Source organism: Trichechus manatus, unplaced genomic scaffold, assembly GCF_000243295.1.
Source record: "Trichechus manatus latirostris isolate Lorelei unplaced genomic scaffold, TriManLat1.0 scaffold00014, whole genome shotgun sequence".
Lineage (NCBI taxonomy): Eukaryota > Metazoa > Chordata > Mammalia > Sirenia > Trichechidae > Trichechus > Trichechus manatus.
The window spans coordinates 10,727,264-10,750,778 of NW_004443950.1; the positions used below are offsets into that span (position 1 = coordinate 10,727,264).

A 23,515-nucleotide genomic window follows, 5' to 3' on the forward strand; every position below is an offset into this window, starting at 1 on the left:
CAGGCCGGGGTGGGGACAGGGAGCAAACATGGACCTGGGTAAATGGTACTCCTGAGGTTAGTGCCCTTTTGGAGATACTGGCAGGGACTAGCAGGCCTGGCCTGAGGTGGTCCAAGAGGGCTTCCAGGAGGAGGTGATATCTCAGATGAGTTTTAAGGAGAGAGTTTTCACCCAGGGCAGGGAGGGGACTCCTGGCAGCAGGCTGGTGGAAGCAGAAAACAGCATGCTGAGTTAGGGGTGGAGGTGGGGGTAGTAGTGCTAGCCCCTCGGTGAGGGAGATGGCACCGAGAAGTTCAAGCAAAGCCGACCAAGGTTTAAGATCAGCCCCTATTGCTACCGCAGGGTGGAGAAGGTACTGGAGGAGGAAGGCTGGAGGCCAGTGAGGAGGAGGTTGCAGGCTCACCACAGTCCAGCCTCACTGGGGTTCTGGAACACACTACTTCCTCTCCTCTGGCCTTTGCCCACACGGTGCCCTCTGCCTGTACCGCCCTTTGCATGGCAGACATTATGGACGGACCGTGGCCACACCACCTAATAATGGTTGTGTTCTCCCGCAGGTCCGAGAGGACGTCCCCCCAGCCAGTGGCCCAGAGGGCAGTGGGTCGAGGTGTCCATCATGCCCAGTGGTATGCCATCCCCCAAACGCACCCGGCGCCTCCCCTGAGCCCAGGGCCTGCAACCCGCCCGCCTAACCGTACCATGAGCCACGGGCCAAGCCCCCGGCTGGCTGAGTCCCCGCAGCTGTCCAAGGGCAGCCTCCTGACCATCCTGGGCAGCCCGTCACCCGAGCGCATGGGGCCGGCCGACTCGCTGCCGCCCACGCCGCCCAGCGGGACGCCCTCGCCGGGCCCCCCTCCTGCGCTACCCTTGCCACCGGCGCCCGCGCTGCTGGCAGACGGGGACTGGGAAAGCCGCGAGGAGCTGCGGCTAAGGGAGCTGGAAGAGGCGCGGGCGCGGGCGGCACAGATGGAGAAGACCATGCGCTGGTGGTCAGACTGCACCGCCAACTGGCGCGAGAAGTGGAGCAAGGTGCGCGCCGAGCGCAACCGCGCGCGAGAGGAAGTGCGCCAGCTGCGCCAGCGCCTCGAAGCGCTCACCAAGGAGCTGGCGGGCGCGCGGCGCGAGCGCCAGGAGGCGCAGGGCGAGTGTGAGGCACGGGGCCGCGAGCTGGCTCGGTTGCGGGGCGCCCGGGGATCTGCCGACCGGACGCCCGACGGGGAGCACGAGCCAGTGCGCGACATTGGGTCGGAGAGGCCCCAGGGCAACCAGGTGCGGGGCAGGAGGTGGGGCTGCGGGGCAGGGGCGGGGCGGTTTGGTTCTAGGGGGCGGGGTTGCTAGTCAGGAGCGGGTGCTGGTCAGGCCAGGACTGCTGGGCAGGGCCTTTACTCTTGGACCTGGAAGCGGGCAGAACCTGGGCAGAAGTGGGGCTGCAGAGCTAGGAAAGGAGCTAGTAAGGACCTGGCAACCTGAGAGGTTTCAGTCCTCTGCATCGGGCTCTGCCCCGCAGGGCCACAGATCGCTTCCCTTAGGAGACCCACAGGGCAGAGAAACCTGGGCTCAGGTGTTCCCTCCACTCCCACCTGGAGAAGTCAGGAGAACCAGGACATCATCCCCATTGAGCAGGAGAGGGAACAGGACGTGGCCGGACAGCATCGAGTTAATAAACCAAAAACCAAACCCATGCTGTCCAGTGGACTCTGACTCATAGTGACCCAGTAGGACAGAGTAGAACTGCCCCATAGGGTTTCCAAGGAGCAGCTGGTGAATTCGAACTGCTGACTTTTTTTGGTTAGCAGCCATAGCTCTTAACCACAGCGCCACTAGGGCGCCATCGGTTAATAGCACAGCTGAATCCATTCAGCCCTTCAACTTGAATTTGGTCATTGGGGCACAGGGAGTACAAAGGAGGTCCCTGACCCAGGCTTTAGGGAGGGAGCTTCACAGAGCTTTCCTGGAAGATGCCACATTTAAGCTGAGACTAGGAGGTTGACCATGATTAGCCGTGGAAAGTGCAGGAAACCATTCCAGGTGATGGAAACTGCCTGGGCAAAGGCCCGGAGGAGCCCCTGGTGAGTCTGGGAAACGGCGGTAATGACAGCTGTTGACATTCAGTGGATGCCTTCACAGAGCTCAGAGCTGTTGGAGTGGGCATTATATTAATCCTCATTTAGTTCCTAGGGACATTATCTTACTTAATCCTCACAGCAACCTTGTAAGGTATCTGCTTTATGAATGAGGACTTAGGCACAGAGAGCTTAAGTACCAAGGCCACCGAGCTGGCAATGAGGAGCTGGGGTTTGAACCAAGGTGACCTGGCTGCAGAGTCCATGGTAATAATCAGTGTGGCTGGAGCATTAATGGTGGGCGTGGAGGGCAGCCTCCCCCGAGCAGGAGACCTGTCCCCAGAAAGCTGCCTAGGGGCAGAGGCCAAGTTCACATTCTCCCCACCCCTATCCCTAGAGGCCCCAGCTCCCCCAGCTAAGACTCTGGGCTGCCTCCTCTCTTCTCCTGCCCAACCCCTTCCACCCCTGTAGACCAGCATAGGCGCTGCTGCCTCTTGGAGGCTGAAGCCCCTTTCCCACTTGGCCTGCCTGGTGTTTGGAGGTGGCGTTCAGTGCTCTCATTTGGGGCGGACGATGAAAGGCCCATCAGCCAACCTCATGCACCATTCTGACCCATGCTTGTTCTGATTGTCAGTCACATCGAGGAGGTGGTGTGTGCAGTGGTGGGAGCCCTAGGCTTACAGTCTGAGTTTGCACTCCAGCCCAGCCCCTCCTTCTGCGCTCGGTAACCTGGAGCAAATCCTTTCTCCCCATGTATACCCGTTTGTGGGAAGATTTGGACCAGGTGGCATTCACAACCCCCACCCAGACAGTCTGAAATACAGGAGTAGAATCTCACTCCCAGGGAGCCCTCAGGGCCTTCGTCCAGTCCAGATAGAGAAACTGACAGCCAGATGGGAAAGAGACTGGCCCAGACTCATCTGGAAAAGCCAAGGGGGAAGCCAGGCTGGAGCAGAGGCGAGGGCCCACCCAGGTGTGTGATCAGAAGCAGACCTTGGGGGTGGGCAGGGGCAGAGGGGAAGGGGAGGCCAATAGGGGCTCAGCATCAGGTTAATATTCCCTCACTACTTCCTGTTGGGGAGCTGGTTCTGCCTCCCTGTGCATATTTTGCCATGCTACCAATCTCCCTGTGCCTTAGTGTTCACACCTGAAAAGTGGGATCTTAGAGCTGGAATTCCCTTTGAAGGAATCTAGTCCTTATCCGCTATAGGAATCCTTGCTCTAATATTCATTCCCACCAGGTAGTGTTACACCATATGTTTGCATAATTCCAGTGGTGGGGAGCTCACCACCTTTCATGGATGTAGGGAACCTTGGTGGCTGACTCTGAGTGCAGCTCGGGAGCCCATAGGACAGTGTGTCCTTCCTTCTCCAGAGATGGTGAGGCAGCAGGGCAGGGGCGTATACCCTTTATGTAGAAGGGGAGTCTGAGTGGCGGTCACTTACTGGGGGTGCACCTTGCTTGTGTCTCATATAGTAGTTGAATTAAATTCCACATGTTCCCCATCACATACTCTTTAGGGGACCCAACTAGCTGCCTTTCCTCCCTGTTCAGGTCTCTCTTGTTATGCTCAGTCCTCAGGGGCTGTGTGACTTGCCCAAGGTCACCCAGTAAGCTGACCCCAGGGCCTGGGAAAGGCCATGAGGAAGGCCGACAGGGTGAGGGCTCAGTGGCCTCTGGTCTAGCCTCCACCTTGGTCCATGCAGGAGCTGGAGCTGGTGGAGAGCCTGCTGAAGAGCAGACCAGAGGAGCCCGAGGGCTGCTGGGAGGCACGCAGCATGGGGGCCGGGGGCCCACGGGGCAGCTCATGCCGCCTGGAGCGCAGCCGGCTGCCCTGGGAGGACACAGCTGCCACCGAGGAGGACGCCTCCAAGTTGACCGCCCTGCGGCTGCGGCTGGACGAGTCCCAGAAGGTGCTGCTCAAGGAGCGAGAGTGAGTCTCAGGAGGTGGGCAGGGGCTAGGGGGCTGGACCAAACCACGCTGGGGTGCCCTCAGAATTATAGGGTGAAAATCGGTGTTACAGAGCATGAGACTTGTTAGGTGAAAGGTGGTGTTTAGGCTCCAGACTTGGAACTTTAGAGCAATGGTGCTCTACCTGGAGGACCCAACGCAAGTCTTTGTTTATTCAGTAATGTGTGTTAGGCGTCTGCTCTGGGCCAGGCACTGTGCTTGGTTCTGAGGATGCAGCCATAAATAAGATAAAAATCCCTGCCCTCGTGGAACTTAACATTCTAATTGAATTGAACTAGTGGGGAAGATTGGTGATAGGTGCCATGGGCAAAGAGTAAAGCAGGGAAGGGGGGATAGGGAGTGTCTTCGTTTCTTAGTGCTGCTACAACAGAAATACCACAAATGGATAACTAATGAACAGAAGTGTCTTTTCTCATAGTTCAGGAGGTTGGAAGTCCAAATTTAGGATGCCGGCTCTAGGGGAAAACTTTCTCTGTTCACTCGGGCGGGGGATCCTTGTCTCAGCTTCTTTAGCGTTTTTATTGGTGTTCTTGGAGATCTCCACATGGCATCTATCTTTTCCCCATTTAGGCTTCCTTGCTTCTGTGCCTAATCTGCTTTATATCTCAAAAGCAAGGCTTCAAACCGGTTCGAAATGGTTCAGTAATTGCCATCGATAATAAGGGTTGCGTACGTGTTGCATAGCAACCAAATCTGTTGCCCGTGGTATTTTGACCCAAGTAGGAAACAAACAGCTTTGCCCCGCTCAAAGATGGCAGCCAGCTGCGCTGGTTTGAGTGTGTGTCGCTCTTCACAGTCCTGCCAATAATGTTGCTGTTGAAAAGTCCTGCCACAGTCCTTCCTCCTGAAAGCTTCAGTAGTCTGAGGTGGGAGATTGGATTATTGGTAGGACTGTGGAGAGCAACACACATTCAGAGCAGCATGGTTGGTGGCCCTCTTTGAGCGGGGCACAGCTGTTTGTTTTCCCTACTTGGGTTAAAATACCACAGCAACAGTTTTGGTTGCTATGCAACGCATCCACAGCCCTCGCTTATGGCAGCAATTACTGAACCATTTTGAACTGATTAGAAGCCCTGCTCAAAAGTGATAGGTTTAAGATGCCCCCTACACTCCTATGACCTCATTAACATAGCAAAGAAAACCCTATCCCCAGATGAGATTACATCCAGAGGTATAGGGGTTAGGATTTTGGGAGGACACAATTCAACCCATAACAGGGAGTGTTGGTCGGTTGCTGCTGGGAATTAGATTTTGGAGGTGTCGGGTTTGAGATGCTGGGGAGGCAGTTGGACACATGAATGAGTTCATGAGACACATCTGGGCTGGAGGTAAAAATGCAAGAGTCATCAGCACAGAGATGGTATTGAAAGCCTTGGGCCTGGCTGAGATCAGGGCGTGAGTGTGCATAGGGAAGAGGCCGGAGGAGGAGCCCTGGAGTCCCCCAAAGTTTAGAGGTTGGTACAAGGAGGAAGCAGCAGCAAAGAAGACTGCGGTGTCGCCAGTGAGGGAGAGGAAAACCAGGAGCAGGGTGTCCTGGAGGGCAGGTGAAGAGACTGCTCATGGAGGAAGGAATGGGCAGCTGGGTCACATCACATGAGGACTGAGCACTGACCACTGGATTTAGAATGTGGAGGTCACCAGTGAATTAGGGCATCAGCCTGATTATAGTAAACATTTTCTAACAACCCCTTTCTATCCAGAAATTAAGTATGTAGATGGTATAGTTTACCTACAAACATTTTTTTCAAAAAATAAGCATAATGACCCAACTGGAATGTAAAGTAGTAGCAAAAGAAAAGCAATTTATAATAAAATATATGTGTGGAAATGCTTGGGCACAGCTCCACTAGAAGAAATGATGAAGTAGTTGGAATCCCATGCCTTTATATGGAATGATAGTGTATCCGTTTCTGGGGCTGCCTCAACAAAGCATCACACACTGGGTGGCCCAAAACAACCAAAACTTATTGTCTCACGTTCTGGAGGCTACAGGTCCAAAATCAGGCTGTCAGCCGGGCCACTCTCTCTCTTTCTCGTTCTCTGAAGGCTCTTCTCCTAGCCTCTGGTGGCTCCTGGCCATCCTGGACTTGTAGATGCAGTGCTCCGTTTCTGCCTCTATTACACGGCCATCCTCCCTCTGTGTCTCCGCTCCCCCTTTTACCAGGACACCGGCCCACCCTACTCCGACATGACCTCACGTCACCTCAACCAGCAGCATCTTCAAAGACCCTACCTCCAAACAAGATCACATTCACAGGCAGCGAGGGTTAGGACCCTAACACGTCTGTTTGAGGGACACAGTTCAGCCCATAACAGATGGCGATGATAATACCGATAGCAAACACTCCAGAGCACGTGCTCTGAGTCAGGTGCTGTGCTGAGGGCTTTACCTGTGTTCACTCATGTAAGTCACTTCGTGGGACAGCCACAGTGTGTGGGGTGGACAGCCAAATGCGTGAGTGGTGTTGCTGTGGGTGATGAGATTTCCTGAGAGATGGACAGCCTTTGGTATAATTCTGAACGAAGCAAAATGCAGACTTGCCTCATGTATGCAATAGTTCCTTCCCTGGAGAATAGCATATGCTAAGATGCAAACAGTGCTTTCTGGAAATCAGACAGAGGTTCTGGCCCAGAAATACGCAATGGACGTGCAGGCGGTACACAGGATGCAGGATGATTCCTGGGCGGATGGAATGTCCTGGGTGTTATAGGGTATCAGCACCCCCCCCTCAATAAATGACCCCCTAATCATTGTGACATCCAAAAATGTCCCCGCAAATTTCCAGCATACCTCCTAGAGGGTGACATTGCCTCGTCCGAGGACCGCATGGAATGTTAGGCTCCCAGAGAGGGAGACCAGGTGGAGTGTGTGTGAAGCACTGCATGCTGGAGTGGATAATACGCACAGCCACGGGCTGCACACCTACTGTGTGCTGGGGCCAGGCACTGAGCTCCTTAGCTGTGGTGCCTTATTCATGTTCAAGGCAAAGTGCAGAGTGGGAGTCATGATGGCAAGAGGGTGCCTCTCCCTCCAGGAACCACTGGGCAGTGTTTTCCAGCCTTTCTGACCATCAGACTGTGCATTCAAACCAAGCCTTACAGGGACCACAGTACATAAAGCAGATAGGAATGGGGCTCTACTTTACAGATGAGCCTGGGGCCCAGAGGGAGGGAAGGAGGTACTTGCCCAGGGATGGTCAGTGCCCTGGTGACCTGATCACCTCCCCACACTGTGGGCTGGGCACCTGCAGTTGAATGAGGGTGCAGCTCCAGGAGAAACGGGAGCCAGGGCACTTGGCGGTGTGGCATGCCAGGGTTCGAATGCCAAGGCAGGGACTTTGGACATGAGCTCAATAAGTGCAGGAGTGCCCGGCAGGACCCCCCTCAGTGCAGACTGAGCAGAGAGCCCCGGTGAGCTCATCCCCACGACTGTCCCTTCCTGTCCCCTCCCCCCAGGGATAAACTGGCTCTGAGCAGGAACATTGAGAAGCTGGAGGGGGAGCTCAGCCAGTGGAAGATCAAGTACGAGGAGCTGAGCAAGACCAAGCAGGAGATGCTCAAGCAAGTGAGTCTTGGAGACCAGGTGTGGCTTCCTGGAGATGGCAGCAGTGGGCTGTTGAATTTCAGCAGTGGGAATGGGAGAGAGGGAATTTATTCATTCATTCCTTCAAGCCATCCTTGAGAAGATATGGGGCACAGCAAATGTGAAAGGTCCTGGGGCAGGAACAAGCCTAGAGTGTGCAAGAAACAGATGGTCAGGTGTTTGGAAAGAAGTAAGTGAGAGATGAGGTCGCAAGAGGGGCTGGATCTCACCGGACCTTGTAGGCCGGGATAAGGGAGGGGAGTCTGGATGTAGCATTCATTGAGTGCCTAGTGTTTGCCACATCTCACTGAAGTTTCGTGGCACTCAGGGGAGCTGAGTTCTGACATTTCCATCTTATGGAGGAAGAAACTGAGGTTCCAGCTGGCAGAGAGAGGATTCCACCACCGCAGCAAGGGGGCTCTGAACAGGCAAAGGTCTGGCTGGGCCACTGCTGCTGCCTCCTGTGCAGGCCCTGATGGCCACCAGAGGGCGCAGCCACCCTGGGAAAGCCTGTGTTTCCAGAAGGTGGGAAGTCCTCAGACCTCAGCCTCAACTCTAGATTTTCCAGACCTGGTCTTATATTAGAATCTCTTAGGGAATCTCCTAAAATACAGATTCTCGGGCCCACCCTAGCCATCCTGAATCCCCATCTTTGGGGCTTGGGTCCAAGAATCTTTAATATTTTTCAGTTGTAAGGTATAATCATTTGCAGAAAAATGAATAAAACGTGAGTGTGTAATTTAGCAGATAATTATAAAGGTTCTCTTTTGTATCTGGCTTCTTCCCCTCAGCAAGTATTTTACACTCACCCATGGGGTTGCATGGAGCCCTACTTCGTTGGTTTTCCCTGCTGTACAATAGGGAATCTGCATGATTTGGAAGGCACCCCAGGCACTTCTGACAGCACCTGCCCTGCACCCTCATGCAGACCATTGTTTGGATCCACTGGATTCATTTAATTGGTGTATATTGAGGGCTACTCCGTGCCGAAGGAGCCCTGGTGGCACAGTAGTTAAGCGCTTGGCTACTAACCAAAAGGTTGGCAGTTCGAACTCACCCAGTGGCTCTGTAGGAAAAAGACCTGGTGATCTGCTCCTGTAAAGATTACAGCCTAGGAAACCCTGTGGGGAAGTTCTCCTCTGTCATATAGGGTCACTGTGAGTCAAAATGGACTGGACAGCACCTAGCAACAACAGTCTCTGCCAAGGCCTTATAGGGATTCCGAGGTGTATACACAGCCTGAGGCCCCTGTCCTCCAGGGCTCACATTCTAGTGGGAAGTGGGATGGAGAAGACAGGGAGCACCTCCTCTAGGCGGGTGGACAGGAGAGGGCTCCTTTAGGAGGCGATGTTTAGGCGAGGCCTCAGAATGAGAAAAGCCAGTCCTGTAAAACACCTCAGGAAGTGGTCCAGGCAGAGGGACCCGCATATGCAAGGGCCCTGTGGTGGACGGGAACTTGGTGTTTTCACAGGTTAGAAAGGAGGCCACTGTGCCTGGAGCAGAGGGAGCTAAGTGGGGAGAGGTGGGCAGGCATCCAGTCATGCAAAATTTTGTGAGACCATAGGGACGGGTTGGACTTTATCCTAAGGGACCCAGGAGCTATCTGAGGGGTTTTGAGGGGCAGGAATATGATTAAGTTTGTGTTTTTTAAGCTCACTCTGGGCTACTTCTGTGGAGAATGGGTTGGCAGGAGGGCAAGATGGTAATGAGGTGGGAAGTGAGAGATGTTGGTGGGGGCAGAAGTGCTCAGATTAAGGGCCTCTTTGGTGGTTTGGGTACCACCTCACCCTGCACCAGTGCCCACACCCAGAGCCAGTTCCAGAGGCATCCTGGAGGCCTCGCATAAGCAGCCAGGCTGTGTCCTTGCAGCTCAGCATCCTGAAGGAAGCGCACCAGGATGAACTGGGCCGCATATCTGAAGATCTGGAGGATGAGCTGGGAGCCCGGTCCAGCATGGATAGGAAGATGGCTGAGCTGAGGGGCGAGGTGAGGTGGCTGAGGGACCCAGGAGGGCCTAGGGGTCTGGGAATCCTGCTTCCATCAGCCAGTCACTGGGAAGAGGCCTGTGCTTTGAAGGGGGACCCCACCACAGCCCAAGGGCACCCCAGTCCGCCTGGGCAGGCCTCCCCCACACAGAGACCAGAAGCACCTTCGCATCCTGCACGCCATGCAACAAACCAGGTTAATTATAGCCGCTGCAGCTGGACCTGCTTCCTGGAGCCAAAAATGGCTCCAGGAGGGGTGGGGGGCGTCCAGCTCAGGCCCTTCCATGCCCCCTTCCCCGGGAGCCCTCACCCTGTCCCACCCTGCTGCAGATGGAGCGGCTGCAAGCGGAGAACGCAGCTGAGTGGGGTCGCCGGGAGCGGCTGGAGACTGAGAAGCTGGGCCTGGAGCGGGAGAACAAGAAGCTGCGGGCGCAGGTCGGAGACCTGGAGGACGCGCTGGCCCGCCGGCGGCGGCAGACCACCAGCGCACTGGACTGTGACCTGCGGGCCAGCCAGGCAGCGCTCTTTGAGAAGAACAAGGTGGGGCAGTGAGTTGGATAGCCAGGGCAGGGGCAGCCCGGCCTCCCTATCCAGCCAGGGCAGAGCACCTACTGTGTGTCTGACTCCAGCCCTCAGGGGGCCCTGAGGGAACAACTCTGAATCAACTAAGGACAAAGGAGTGATCATCCTAGAAGCTGCTCTCGCTCTTCCTGGACACCCCTGGGTGCTGGGCACAGTGATAATTACAGGAGCTGCATTTATTGAGCACCTACTGTATGCTGATCCTGGTGAAGATTATAACAGCTGCATTTATTGAACATCTACTGTGTGCCAGGCCCAGTGATAATTATAGTAGCAGCATTTATTAAATGCTCACTGCATGCCCGGGCCCAGTAGTAATTATAGTAGCTGAAGTTATCGAGCATTTACTGTGGGCCAGACGCGGTGGCAGTTATAGTAGCTGCATTTATTGAGTACTTATTGTGTGCCAGGCCCAGTGGTAATGATAGTAGCTGCATTTATTAAATGCCTACTGTGTGCCCAGGCCCAGTGGTAATGATAGTAGTTGCATTTATTGAACACGTACTATTGGCCAGGTCCTGTGCTAAGCACTTTTTGTCCCTTACATCACTTAACCCTTTCAACAGCCTTCTCATTCATTCAACAAATGTTTATTGAGCACCTTCTGTGTGCAGGCCCTGTTCTAGGTGCTAGAGACACAGATGAGGCCTGCACCCTCATGGAGCTGAGAGGGGGATGCAGACCTTGCTCTCTGTGTCACGCAGACACACCGATCAATCACATGGCTCCATGAATGCCAGCAGGAAGAGGGAATGCCAGGGTCCCTGACCTAGGCCCGGGGTCCTGGAAAGACTGGTGAGACAGTGACATTTGAGCCGAGGTCTCAGGGAAGAGCAGACATTCACATGGTGGTGAACCGATCTGGTGAAGGGGACGGGAAGGACGTTCCACAAAGGAACTGCGTGACAGGATGCCCCATGGGGAGAGGGACATGGAGCTTTGGAGGAACAAGGAGGCCAGTGTGGTTGGAAGGGAGTGAGCAAGGGGCGTGTGGTGGGAGACGAGGTGGGAGCTGTGGGCCATCTCTGAAGTTCGGAGCAGGAGGGGTGTGAGTAGGTTTACATTTCCAGTGCTCACTGGCCTGTCTGTGGAAGGCAGATGGGAAGGCAGGCCAGTGGAGAGGCTGTCGCTGCTCTAGGTAGCAAGAGATGATGGAGGGGTGGACCAGGCTGAGGTTGGTGGAGATGGAGCAAAGAGGGTGGATTCAGGAGACCTTTAGGCAGTGTCTATCCCCATTTTACAGATGTGGAAACTGAGGTGGGCATCTCCTTTGCTGGCTCCTCATCCTCTTCCCAGCCACCCTGGCCTCAGGCCTCTTCTCCCTTCTCCTCTCCTTTACACCCGGGCCCCAGCTTAGCTCATCCCCAGGCCCAAGGCTTGAAATACCACGTACATACTCCAGGTTCATCCTTCCCCTGAAATCCTGACTCTTAGCTCCAGGGCATGTTCTATAGGCATCTCAAAGTTATACATCCAAATGGAACCACTGATTGCACCTTCCCGGTCCTCTCCTTTTACTGCCCACCAGGTCTTCTCACCTCACTGGATGGTATCTACCCTCCAGCTACTTAGCCACACCTGCCTCCTCTCTCCCTTACCCCCTCCCGTCTCCAGTCCATCTCCAGAGTCCTCGACTCAGTTTCCAGAACGTGTGCTGAATCCAGCCAGTTGTCATCATCTCCATGGCCACCACCCTCATATATACCATCTCCTGCCTGGACCACTTGGCAGCTCCCCACTGGGCTCCCTGCCTCCTCTCTTGTTCCATCTCTTCTAAGCACACCAGCCAGGCATCTTTTCAACATGTCCATAAGATTTTGTCACTCCCACTGCACTTAGAGTAAAACCCAGAGTCCCTCCAAGGCCTCCAAGGCCCTGGGCAGCCACGGCAGCTTCCTTGTCTCTCACTTCCCCCTGCTCATTGCCCGCCAGCCACAAACCCACCAAGTTCATTTCTACCTCAGGGCCTTTGTACTTGCTCTGCTCCCTGTCTGGAATGCTTTTTCCATCTCTGCAGGCTCTCTCTCACTTTACTCCGTGACCTCCTTTCAAGGTCACCTCCACAGTGACCCCTCCGACCACCTGTCCAAACTACCAGCCGTTGCCATGCCGTCTCTTTGTGGCCCTGCTTTAGTTTTTTCAGAGCAGTTGTTACTACCTGACATTGTGTTACTTATTTGCATGTGTTCATTGTCTTTCTCCCTCAGTAGATTGTGAGCTCCATGAGGGCAGGGCCTCTGTCTAGGTCTCCTTGTATCTGCAGGCACATTGAGGGTGCTGGGAGAGGGTATATTGAATGAATGAAGGAGGCCAGACTTGAACCCAGCCCTCTCTGACTCCAGAGCTGAGCTCTTTACCACCCGTGGACTTTGGAGGCAGGAATGAGTCATTCCACCTGGGGATTCGGGTTGTCTGAAACAGAACGTTCCAGTGGGACTTGGAAGAACAGATGTTGACAGGTAGAGTTGAACAAAAAGGCATAACTGGCAAAGGGGACTGCATGAGCAGAGACCCAGAGGGGCAAGGACACAAGGAGGTCTGGCAGAGGTCCTGGGCAAAACCTTGCCAGGCCAGTTAAGATGGACCTGGGCCCATCCCGTGGTGAATGGTAAGGGCTACCATGAGCCTGTTTCCCTCACCCTTGGCCTAGAGCCCCCTTTGTCAGTGTTGAGCAAGTTTATGTGAAGACCTAGAAAAGGTTGGGTTGGGTCACCATGAGCTCTTGAGGCAGGTAAGGCAGTCTTCCTGGAGGAGGTGTTGTCATGCATTACCCCTCCCAGGAGTCCTTACACTCCATGGGGCCTTTGATGCTATAACCTAGAGGCAATGAACTGTAACACTGCTATTTCAGACAGTAGGTGGAAAGATTCTGGGGAGTGGGGACACCCAGCACCCCTAGAACTGCCTGACCCCCTAGGACTCCCTGGCATGATGCCTGGTGTGACACTGAGCCTTCCTTACCCCATCTATGCTCCCCTGCAGGAGCTGGCAGACCTGAAACACGTGCACAGCAAGCTGAAGAAGCAGTTCCAGGAGAAGGTGGCAGAGTTGGCACACGCCAACCGGAGGGTGGAACAGCACGAGGCAGAGGTGAAAAAACTGCGTCTGAGGGTAGAAGAGCTCAAGAAGGAGCTAGCCCAGGCTGAGGATGAAGTAAGTACCTGGTGGGGCCCAAAGGGTGGCCTTCAGACCTTGGCTGAGAGAGCAGTGGGGGCTGCAGAGCCCCCCTATGTTGCATGTGATGGGTCACCAGTGCCTGGCACAAGCCTGCCTCTCAGGAGGTGCCCAGGGTAGAGTGGGTGAATGGGAAAATGGATGGATGGTAGGATAGTGTGTGGGCAGGAGGGTGGGAGGAAAAATGGACAGACAAGGTGGATGAGTGAGTGAGTAGATTAATGGATGGATGAATGGGTGGATGTGTGGATGACTGAATGGAAGGACAGAAGAATGACTCCATGGATGGATGAACAGATGGATGAAGGAGTAGGTGGGCAGATGGTTGGGGAGAGAGGAGGTAGGGAGGGGAGAGAGGGTGGATGGATAAGGTAGCAACAGATGTCTGATGGGTGATTGGATGGATGGATGGATGAATGGAAGGTGGATGGATGGATGATTATATGGGTATATAGAAAGATGGATGCCTGGGCAAGTTAATGGAAAGATGGACAACTGACTGAATCAATGAATGGAAGAATGAATGGACAGATGAAGGAAGGACAGATAGATGAGAAGATAGCTATGTGGCTAGGAGAGTGGAAGCATATATGGAATGACAGGGTAGATGGTAGCTGAAGAGATTAATGAATGGTGAGTGGGTGGGTGGGTATCTCCACGGGCAGATGAATGTCTCCATGGATGAGGTCAGATGAACAGATTTATAAGGATAGATGCATAGGTGAGTGGTGGGTGGATGGATGGATGAGTAGACTTGGCAGGGATGGAGATGAGCAAAAGCTAAAGGAGGTGGGCCTTGGTCTAGGCCCTGAAGGAAACACAGGAATTGCTCTTGGGGGAGGACATCCTTACTGAGGAATGGTAGGAATGGCTGGTCGTGGATGGATGGCAGACCAGCTGCCCCAGCCCAAGGTGACTCCCATGCTCTTGGCCCTGCTCACCTGCAGCTGGACGAGGCCCACAACCAGGCACGCAAGCTGCAGCGGTCACTGGACGAGCAGACAGAGCAGAGCGAGAACTTGCAGGTGCAGCTGGAGCACCTGCAGTCCAGGTAGGTCCCGGAGTGCAGCCCAGGTGGTGGGCCTGGTGTTCCTGCAGGGAGAAGGTCCATAGCTGGGCCACAGATACAGGGCAGAGAGACTTCCAGCGAAGGAAACCTCCCTGTCAGGGGTGGGGCCCCAAACTAGGGCTAGAAGGAGGAGATCTGGGCCCCCAGGCCAGGATCCTGTTCCCTCAAGGCAGGAAGGGATGGGGCCAGGGACCAGGAAACCAGGGAAGGGGGAGTGCAGGAAGTCAGAGCAGCTGGGAGCCTTGGAATTGTCTCCTCCAGCAGGCAGGTGGGTGGGTGATGGGAAGGCAGGAAGGACAGACAAAGGCCAGGCCCAAGGAGTGGGGGCAGTGGGTAGGGCCAGTGGGTCATTGACAAGAAGAATAACGGGCTGGGGTGACCCCGTGCCAACTGGGATCTGAGAGGTTGGAGGGGACTGGACCCCTGCTCTGCTCCAGACAGGACCAGTCAACCTCAGTGAGGGAGGACAGGAGGGCGTCTGGAGGGCTCATCCATCACACTCCACCTCCCTCCCCTGTCCCTCCCTTGTCCCTCCCCCTGCCCCCAACACCTTGCAAAATCCCACCCTCTGTGCACCCCCATAGAGCTAAGAGATGTCAGAGAACATCGAGTCCAAGCCCCTCCCCACTTCACATTCCAGAAGCCTGGGCAGAATCACAGGCACAGCCCTGACTGACACATCCACGCCAGGCCTGGCCAAGTACTCACTTACATTCTCTCCTTAGTGGAATCGAGGGCCCTCTGACGAGCCCAGGCTCTGCAGCCAGACTGCCTGGTCAGGGGCGTCCTGGCTCTGTATTTAGGAGCTGTGTGGTCTGGGGCCGTTTATTTAACCTCTCTGTCTCAGAGTTTAGGTTCCTCGTCTGTAAAATGGGGCTGATAATAGTTCTTACCTCTTAGTTGTTATGAGGATTAAATGAGTTGATCATGCTCATAAAAGTACTTGGTGCATAATAAATGTTGAAGAACTGTTGGCTGCCGCCATCATCATCATCATCATCGTTAGTGTTGCTACTGTCACCACCAACACAATCACTCCTGGGGGCAGTCGGGCTTATATTTGGGTCACATACCGTGCTGCAGGCATCACGCCCTCTGTGTGAGAGAAGGGGAGGGAGAGCTGTTGTGTCTAGGGGGCTGGCAGATGAGGAAGCTAGGGCACGAGAGGGCACGTCCTTCCACGGCCACACAGCTGGTGGGTGCTAGGCAGGATCGCCCCCTCTCCTCCCGTGATCTGCCGTCTGCTCCTCATCTAGTGAGCATTTGCTCTGTGCTCCTGTGGACTGAGATTCTGTGGCTCTGCACATGGGCTTTGGAGCCAGACTTAACAGCTGTGTGACATAGCCAGCCACGCCTCAGTTTCCCCATCTGCCAAATGAGGCTTGTTGTAAGAACTGCCTGGGATGATATTCTTAGAGTGTTGTGCAGGGGGCCCGGCATGCATCTGAGTCAGGCTCTGTGTCTGGCTGGCTCTGCCCACTCCCACCCCCCGGCACACACCCCTGCGTAACCTCAAGGCTTTCCATAAACTCCCAGAACGGACAGGAAGGCTCTGCTGGGCCTCTCAAGGGCTTCCATCGGGAAGGGCGAGGCCCCCAGGACTGCTGCCTGCTTTTATTTTCCAACGTTTTTGTGCTTTAATGTTCTGAGGACAGCTCGCTAAATCATGGCACAGTAATGGAGGCCCTCGCCTGGGCCCCTCCCTGCCCTGTTAATAATTCATGTCTTCCAGTAAGATGCAGCCAGGATTGTAACCAATGGCACAGAACACTTTGTATAAGAATTGATAAAGGGGAACCTAATTTGCTGTGTGAACTTTCACCTAAAACACAGTCGAATATTATTTAAAAAATAAAAATAGATTAAAAGATGTAGCCAGGGTGGCCACCGTGCTGGGAGGGTGGGGGCTGGGCATTTCCTCTGCCAGCTCTTCTCAGAGCCCAAGTTTGCCTCATAAATTTTGGCTGTAGGAATTTTAATGTGAGGAAGAGCTTGAGCCCTCAGGAAACTGAGCGCTTTCTCACTGATGTTGGGGTTGCGAGAGGCACACACCTCCAACCCCAGACTCTGCTCCCTGTGGTCTTTGGAGCCAGGCTTGTGTTCAAATCCCAGCAGGGTGACCCTGCACCAGCACCTTCTCCTCTGTAAGCAACCTGGTCCACTCCTGAGCCAGCTGCTTGAATTTGAAGCCCAGCCCTACTACCAACGTCTATATGACTTTGAGTAAATTACTCAACTTTCTGTGCCTCAGTTTCCTTGTCTGTAAAGTGGGTTGACAGTAGCACCTCCTTCAGATAAGGGGCTGCTGAGAGGATTCTGTGAGATGAGATGGTGTGTGTAACTTAGCATGGTGCCTGGCCCCAGGAAGCATTAGGGAAGGCGTAGCTGCTATCAGCACGAGCAGCAGCAACGTTATCAGGAAGGCAGCGGGGCCAGACTTGAGCTCTGACCTCCTGCCACTCCCCACCCCCACAGGCTCCGCAGGCAGCAGCAGAACGCCCCCCTCTTCGGGAAGATCCGTAGCACTCGTTTTGGCACCGAGGAGGCTGGGGACGGAACCAGCGACCTGGACGAGGACGAGGACCTGCAGATCCAGGTGGCCTAGAGCCCCGCAGGGCTGGGCAGGGCTGGCCTGTGGCCACAGGTGCCCCAGATGCCCAGGCTGACCAGCCACTCGAACTGATGCAGCTGCCTGTTGCCCGCTCTGGACCAGATCCCACCCCTGCCACACAAGACTTCCTTCTCTCCCAGGGTTGGCGTTGGTGGTTCTACCCACCAACACCCTGTGGAAGGGAAGCCACAGCCTACACTATATATATATTATATATATGCCCAGGGTCCTTGGACCCATTTGGTTTTATAAACACAAGACCGCTCCAAGGCCCATTCCAGGTGCCCCACCCACCGAGGGCCCTCTGCAGGAGGTGGGGGGATGGCAATGGGGGGCCGTCCATAATGGAATGTGATAAACCCAATGCTTTATAATAAATGGAGTTCAGGTTCTCAGGGCGGAGTCCTGAGAAGGTGGCAAAGATGGGCAGAGGATGTGGGGGAACAGCATTAGCTTACGTCTGGCACGGAGCCAGTGCTCAGAAATGGGGAGTGACAATAAAAGAATGCATGTGTGAAAGAATGAATGAAAGAGTGTCTGGGTGCAGAATAGTCTGGAACCCAGCTCATGTGACAGGGAGGAGCAAGTATGAGGCACATCTGATCTGGAGAAGAGGATACTTCAATTCAGGGCGTACAGGCTCTGGCACCCGATAGCCTAGATTCAGATCTCTGCCTTTTACTGGCTGTGCAACCTCGGGGCAGTTACTTGCCCTCTCTGAGCCTCATTTTCTCCATCTGCAAGTTTGTTGTCTCAGAGCTGTCATGAGAATGAGTTGAGTTAAGGCTTAAGGTGGTGGTTAGCTGCTGTCGAGTTGGCTCCCAACTCATGGCAATGCCATGCGTGATGGAATGAACTGCTGCCCAGTCCTGCAGCAGGTTGTGGATCAGACCATTGTGATCCATAGGGTTTTCATTGGCCAATTTTTGGAGGTAGCTCTCCAGGCCTTTCTTCCTAGTCTTGTCTGGAAGCGCCACTGAAAGCTGTTCAGCATCACGTTGTTGTTAGATGTCTTCGAGTTGGTTCTGACTCATAGCAACCCTGTGCACAACGAAACGAAACCCTGCCCGGTTCTGCACCGTCCTCAGCATCACAGCAACACACAAACCTCCACTGACAGATGGGTGGTGGCTGTGCCTGAGGTGCATTGGCTGGGAATTGAACCCAGGTCTCCCACATGGAAGGTGAGAATTCTACGATTGAACCACCACTGCCCCCCAATAAAGGTTCGTCATTGTTAGAAGGTGTGCCCTGGAAAGGAGGGACTCACTAGGTGGGTTCTGCCCCAGAGCATGCAGCCCAGGAGACTGATGGAAGTTTACCCAGAAGTAGGTGTGATAGATAATAAATCCTTTCATCTTTCCGCCGGTCCTGCTCTAGGTAGTGAAATTACAGGCAATTTTAATTTTATTTTTGATATTTCTAAACCTATAACCAGCAGATTTATATTAAATTTCATGGAAATGGTTATTAAAAACAGCATTTTGAAATCTTTGAAAGTTGAGGTGGCATTCGGGGCACCTGCCTTTCTGATCAGATGCGTCAGGTGAGTTATCGGCACGGGGCCCCCTTTCTGCAGAAGGAGGCACTAGGACTGTGCTAGCATGGGGGTGGCAGCGTGTTGCCCGTGTCCAGGGGGTACAAGGAGGGCCTGGGCTCTGAGCAGGAGCCTGTGCCAAAGGGTCTAAATTCAGTTGATAAAGGACCCTCTGCTGGAGGTGGGGGCTGTACTAAATGACTATCTCCGTGTGGCGCAATCATGACGGACCTTTGAAGCCACAGTCCTGGGACCCAGTGGGCATCATGAGCCTTGGAAGCTGACAGGGGAGAAGAGCTAGCTCCAGGAGCCCAACTAGGGGCTAATAAGCAGGGGTGTAGAAAAACTTTCCCTGTCACCAAGCTTAAAGCAATGCTAGTCAGAGTGGGCTCTGCTGCCATGGCAATGAGGCCCCAGTCCCCCTCCTGGGTGCCCAGGGGTAAGGGAGGAGGATTTGAGACAGAACCATGAGGACCCTGCCCCACCATGGGTCTCTCCCACAGAGCCAGCGGAAGAGGGCCGTGGGAAGAGGACCATTTCCTGCCAGGGGTCGTTCTGTTTACCAGACAGGAAGCTGCCCCCAGAACAGGCTGAAATGCTGCCCTTTGACCCTCAGGAGCCAGGCCTTCACTGACAGCAGACTTGAGAGCCACCTCCCCAGGCCTCCGGCTGACCTGACTGTTCCGAGACACAGAGCAGACCCCATCCAGCCCGGCTAGGCTCCGCCAGACTCCCTGGCACCTCCGGCAAGATAGTGTCGAGCAGAGACCTCATTCCAGGTCCCCAACTCCGGGCGGGGCTGCTCCTGAGAATGTCAGTGAGGAGATGGGCCAGCCTCCCACCTCCATTGTACAAGAGCAAACTGAGGTCTCCAGAGTGGAGGGTCGGCCTCAGACACAGGGTTTGATGATTATTTGGGCCTGGAATGCATGCCCCTCCCCGCTGACTGCCCTTCCGTCGCTCCCCTATAACTGCAGCAAAAGTCACACAGCGGCTGTGGTCATTGTGGTCAAGGTGGCAGCATCTGCCAACAGAAGCATTAGTTTTGACTCACATGATGCTTTGAAAACTTTTTTAATGCATTGCTAATATTAGTAATGGGAGATTTTCCCATAAAAATCAGGATTTCCTTCTCTTGAAAAGTTGGTACCCACTGGCCACAGCTGAGTGGCAGCTGCCCCCTAATACTGGGCACTGGTACCCCGGTGCACCGCAGTCCCCACCATTCCCTAAAGTCTGACCCTGGGCCTACCTCACTCGTTTCTCTTCCTGCCTAGCACCTGGAGGCATTGGAGTTTTTTTCCCCTGGCTTAATCCAGTGTCTCTGAGCAGACAAGGAAACTGACAGGAGGCGCGAGCCTAAAGTCAGAGTCTGAGGTAGAGTCAGGCCCGGTACACACACCCTAGTCCAAAGCTCCGGCAGGCTCCTGGTTGTTGCAGGGGTAACTGCCAAGAATAGTTAATGTTTATTGCGCTATACTGCCTGCTTCCCATGCAGCTCACTGATGATTCTCAACAGCCCTGGGAGGTGGGGACTACCATCATCCCATTTCACGCTGAGGGTTGGAGACTCAGAGGCAGCAAGTAACTTATCCCCAGGTCACACAGCTGGTTAGTGGTGAGGCTGAGATTCCGGTTCAGGCAGTCTAAGGCCAGAGCCCAGACTCCTGACTATGACCCCAACCTCCCACCACACCCAGCCCCTGCAAAGCACGTCCCTGTGTGGCTGGCCCCTGTCCTCCTCTGAAATCTCTACAGATCCTCTCACCAGTTACCTAGAATGCCCTTTCCTCATCAAAGTCCCACCAGCCCTTCAAATTCAGCCTACTTGGCTCATTCTAGAGTGTGAGTTGTCAGCTTATCTGCTTTTCTTGCCTCACCAGCTGCTTCTGGAGGGCAGAAAATCTTCCAGAAGCCAGCACCGTGCCCTGGGCCTAGTAGGCATCTTAAGTGTTGGAAGGGAAGAACAGAGGGAGGGAGGGAAGGAAGCAGGGTGCGTGGGTGGGATGGTAGAAGCTGAAGTCAGACCTACCACCCCCCTCCATTGCAACACCTGCCAGACAGGTCCTAGACCACCCTTTCTGCTGGTCAGCTAAGTCTTCCTCCTCGAGGGGAGTGTAGAAGTCTCTCAGGGCAGATAGCCCAGGTCCCAGGGGCAGCAATGCCAGGGCCCCTCCTCATAGGCCTCAGTGCCCAGACAGGCTGGAGAACCGGCTGGGCCAGACACCACCCCGCCCAGCCCCTCCTTCCCTTCAGGGTGAAGGCCAGGGGGCCCTGGACTCTGTTCTCTGGAAGCACAGGTTCCCCTCAACATCCACCCAAGGCTGTCTTGCCCACCGTGATGCCACCAGGCAGCCCCTCAGCTTCCCTGTCTTGAAATCCATGCCCAGGTGTGAGCCTTCCACATCCCAGTCCTCCAGACAAACCCGGCTTCCGGTCCCAGCCTGGTTTCTGACTGGCTTGTGTCTTCTGGCAAGCTCCTGTCCCTCTCTGGGCTTTAGTTTCCCAAGCTGTGAAATGGGTACAGCAGTACTGGTGGCACAACAGTTAAGCACTCAGCTGCTAACTGAAAGGTTGGCAGTTGGAACCCAGCCAGCAGCTCTGCAGGAGAAAGTCCTAGTGATCTGCTCCTGTAAAGATTACAGCCTGGAAAACCCTATGGGGCGGTTCTACTCTGTCACATGAATCAGAATTGACTCGACGGCAGCTAATAACAACAACAAAATGAACACAGTCGGGCCAAGTGAATGGCCAAGTCCACACCAAATAGCATCTCTTTTACTTTTGGTATATTTTTCTGGCTTTCCCTGTTGCTTTGCATCCCCTCCCAAGACCCCAGTGCCTTGCCTGCCTGGGGGCCCACCAGCCCCCTGGGCATCCCTCTGAGGCAGTAGGCGGGGGATGGGAGGCAGAGGCAGCGCCCAGGAAACCAGCTGCAACTCTCAGCCCCTCTCCCTGCCACCCAACTCCTCTGCCTACTAATTGCAGGGTTGCAAGATGTCAGCTGCCTCCCAGGCCCCAGGCAGGTGCCTCCCAGTGGGCCAGGGGCTCCCTGGAAAGCCTCCCAGTCTTCCACAGGCCCCACAGACTCAGCTGGGCTGGGGAGGGAGGAAGGGAGATTTCTCCATGGTGCCCAGACTCCCCCTACCCTGGGGAGGAGGCTTGGAAAGGTATAAATGTGAAATCTCCCTCCACAGCTCCCCTATTCCCCAGGCTTCCCCCAATGCTAAGTCTGCCCATGCCGCCCTGCTCCTACTCAAGAACTAACCATGGTTCCCCAGTACTGGACAAGTCAGGTCCTGCATCCATATCCTGGCACATGGGGCGTTCCAGGCTCAGACCCTTGAGCCCACTCCCCCTGGCCTCAGCTCCCTGTTCCTCTAGAATTGTCAAGACAGATCTCTTGCCGCAGCCTCTCTCCCTCCTTCCCCAGCACCGTCTCTCTACCTGCCCTGTGGCCTGAGCACCAGTGTCCTGTTCAGACTGATGATAGACAACTCCACAGTGATTTGGGGATGTGCTTCATCTGTCCCCACCTAGACCTCAAGCTCTCTGAGGACAGGGTCCCTGGCTTTGGAAATCTAAGTCTCCCCGGAAAGGACAAAGAGTATCATTTGGGAGTGTGTGCTACCCATGTGTCATTTGATTTTAATCTGAACAACCCAGTAGATGGGCAATGGCAAGGTGAGGAAACTGAGGCCCAAAGAGGGAAGGGAGCAGCCAGTAAGAGGCAGGACTGGGATTTGAATCCAGACAACCCTGCAGGCCAGGCATTTTCAGCTATAGCACTCTGCCCCGGTGCTCAGAGACGTTGTTCTGTAAATGTTCGTAGAAGGAGGAAGGAGAGAGGGGGATGAGAGAGCTCCTGATCGACTGAACAGCTGTCATCAACCCCTCTCCCCTCTGTCTCATCCAGAGCCTCACTTGGCCTTCTAACACAGGCATGTCGAAGTTAGCATCCTTATTACCTAGATGAGTAAACTGAGGTCCAGAGAGCAAAGTGGCTGCTCCCAGGGCACCCAGCAACCGTGTCCTAGGAAACCCCTTTTAACAGGATCTTAATCCTTCGCTCCTTTGACGCTTCAGTTAGAATAACTCGAGAGACAGCAGCCACCCTGGTGTGGTTCAGTTACACCTCTCTCTACCAGGCAAGAAGCTCCACATCTCTGAGCCTCAGTTTCTACATATGGAACACGGGGATGCTGCTGTGGCAGTTGGGAAGGACACATGTCAAGCCCCCAGCACAGGGGTCAATACCCAGTACAGTTGTTGCTTGCCCGCCTTTGTCCACAATGTCTGCGTGGGAGACCAGTTGTCCAGCCACAGGAAAAGTGTGTTATCCACACAGGGGCAGGGTCCTCGTTTGGGATTGACTCTGCCCACACAGACCTGACACCCCACCGGCCGCACCCAGCCCCCCTGCTCGCAGTCCAATCCTCAGAAACCGCCACCCGCTCACTCCCCGGTTGCCCCAACCTATTGCCGTGGAGTTGATTCCGACTCATAGCAACCCTATAGGACAGAGTAGAACTGCCCCATAGGGTTTCCAAGGAGCGGCTGATGGATTCGAACTGCCAAACTTTTGGTTAGCAGCTGAGCTTTTAATCATTACACCACCAGGGCTCCCCCCAGTTGCCCAGATACCTTAATTCGAGGATGGAATGAGGACTTACTGGCAGTGGGGGTAAACACTTAGAAAGCAAAAGCACCTTTGTCGGTTCCTAGACCACCACCTCCTCCCCACCAACCCCACTCTTTCTGGCTGATAAACTGGTCAGGTGGGTAACAAAATCCCTTGGGAATTTGGCTCATGAGAATTCTTGATCAGATAAAGTTTATCTGATCACCCGATCCCCAAGGGGCAAACTGAAGAAGTGCCAAGTTAAGGGGGGTGGGGCCAGAGGCAGTCTGCTTCTGTTCTTTCATTTGATGCCCATG

The 23,515-nt window shown here is 54.5% G+C and overlaps 1 protein-coding gene across 1 annotated transcript; it reads left to right on the forward strand.

Moving 5' to 3' along the window:
* Positions 1-563: 563 nt before the first annotated feature.
* On the forward strand, positions 564-17,616 carry CCDC102A (coiled-coil domain containing 102A). Its single transcript, XM_023726763.1, has 8 exons — positions 564-1,269; positions 3,771-3,997; positions 7,493-7,601; positions 9,489-9,605; positions 9,935-10,144; positions 13,169-13,339; positions 14,308-14,411; positions 16,905-17,616. Exons 1-8 carry the CDS (start codon positions 700-702, stop codon positions 17,032-17,034), a joined length of 1,638 nt encoding a protein of 545 aa, XP_023582531.1. The 5' UTR covers positions 564-699; the 3' UTR covers positions 17,035-17,616.
* Positions 17,617-23,515: the final 5,899 nt, after the last annotated feature.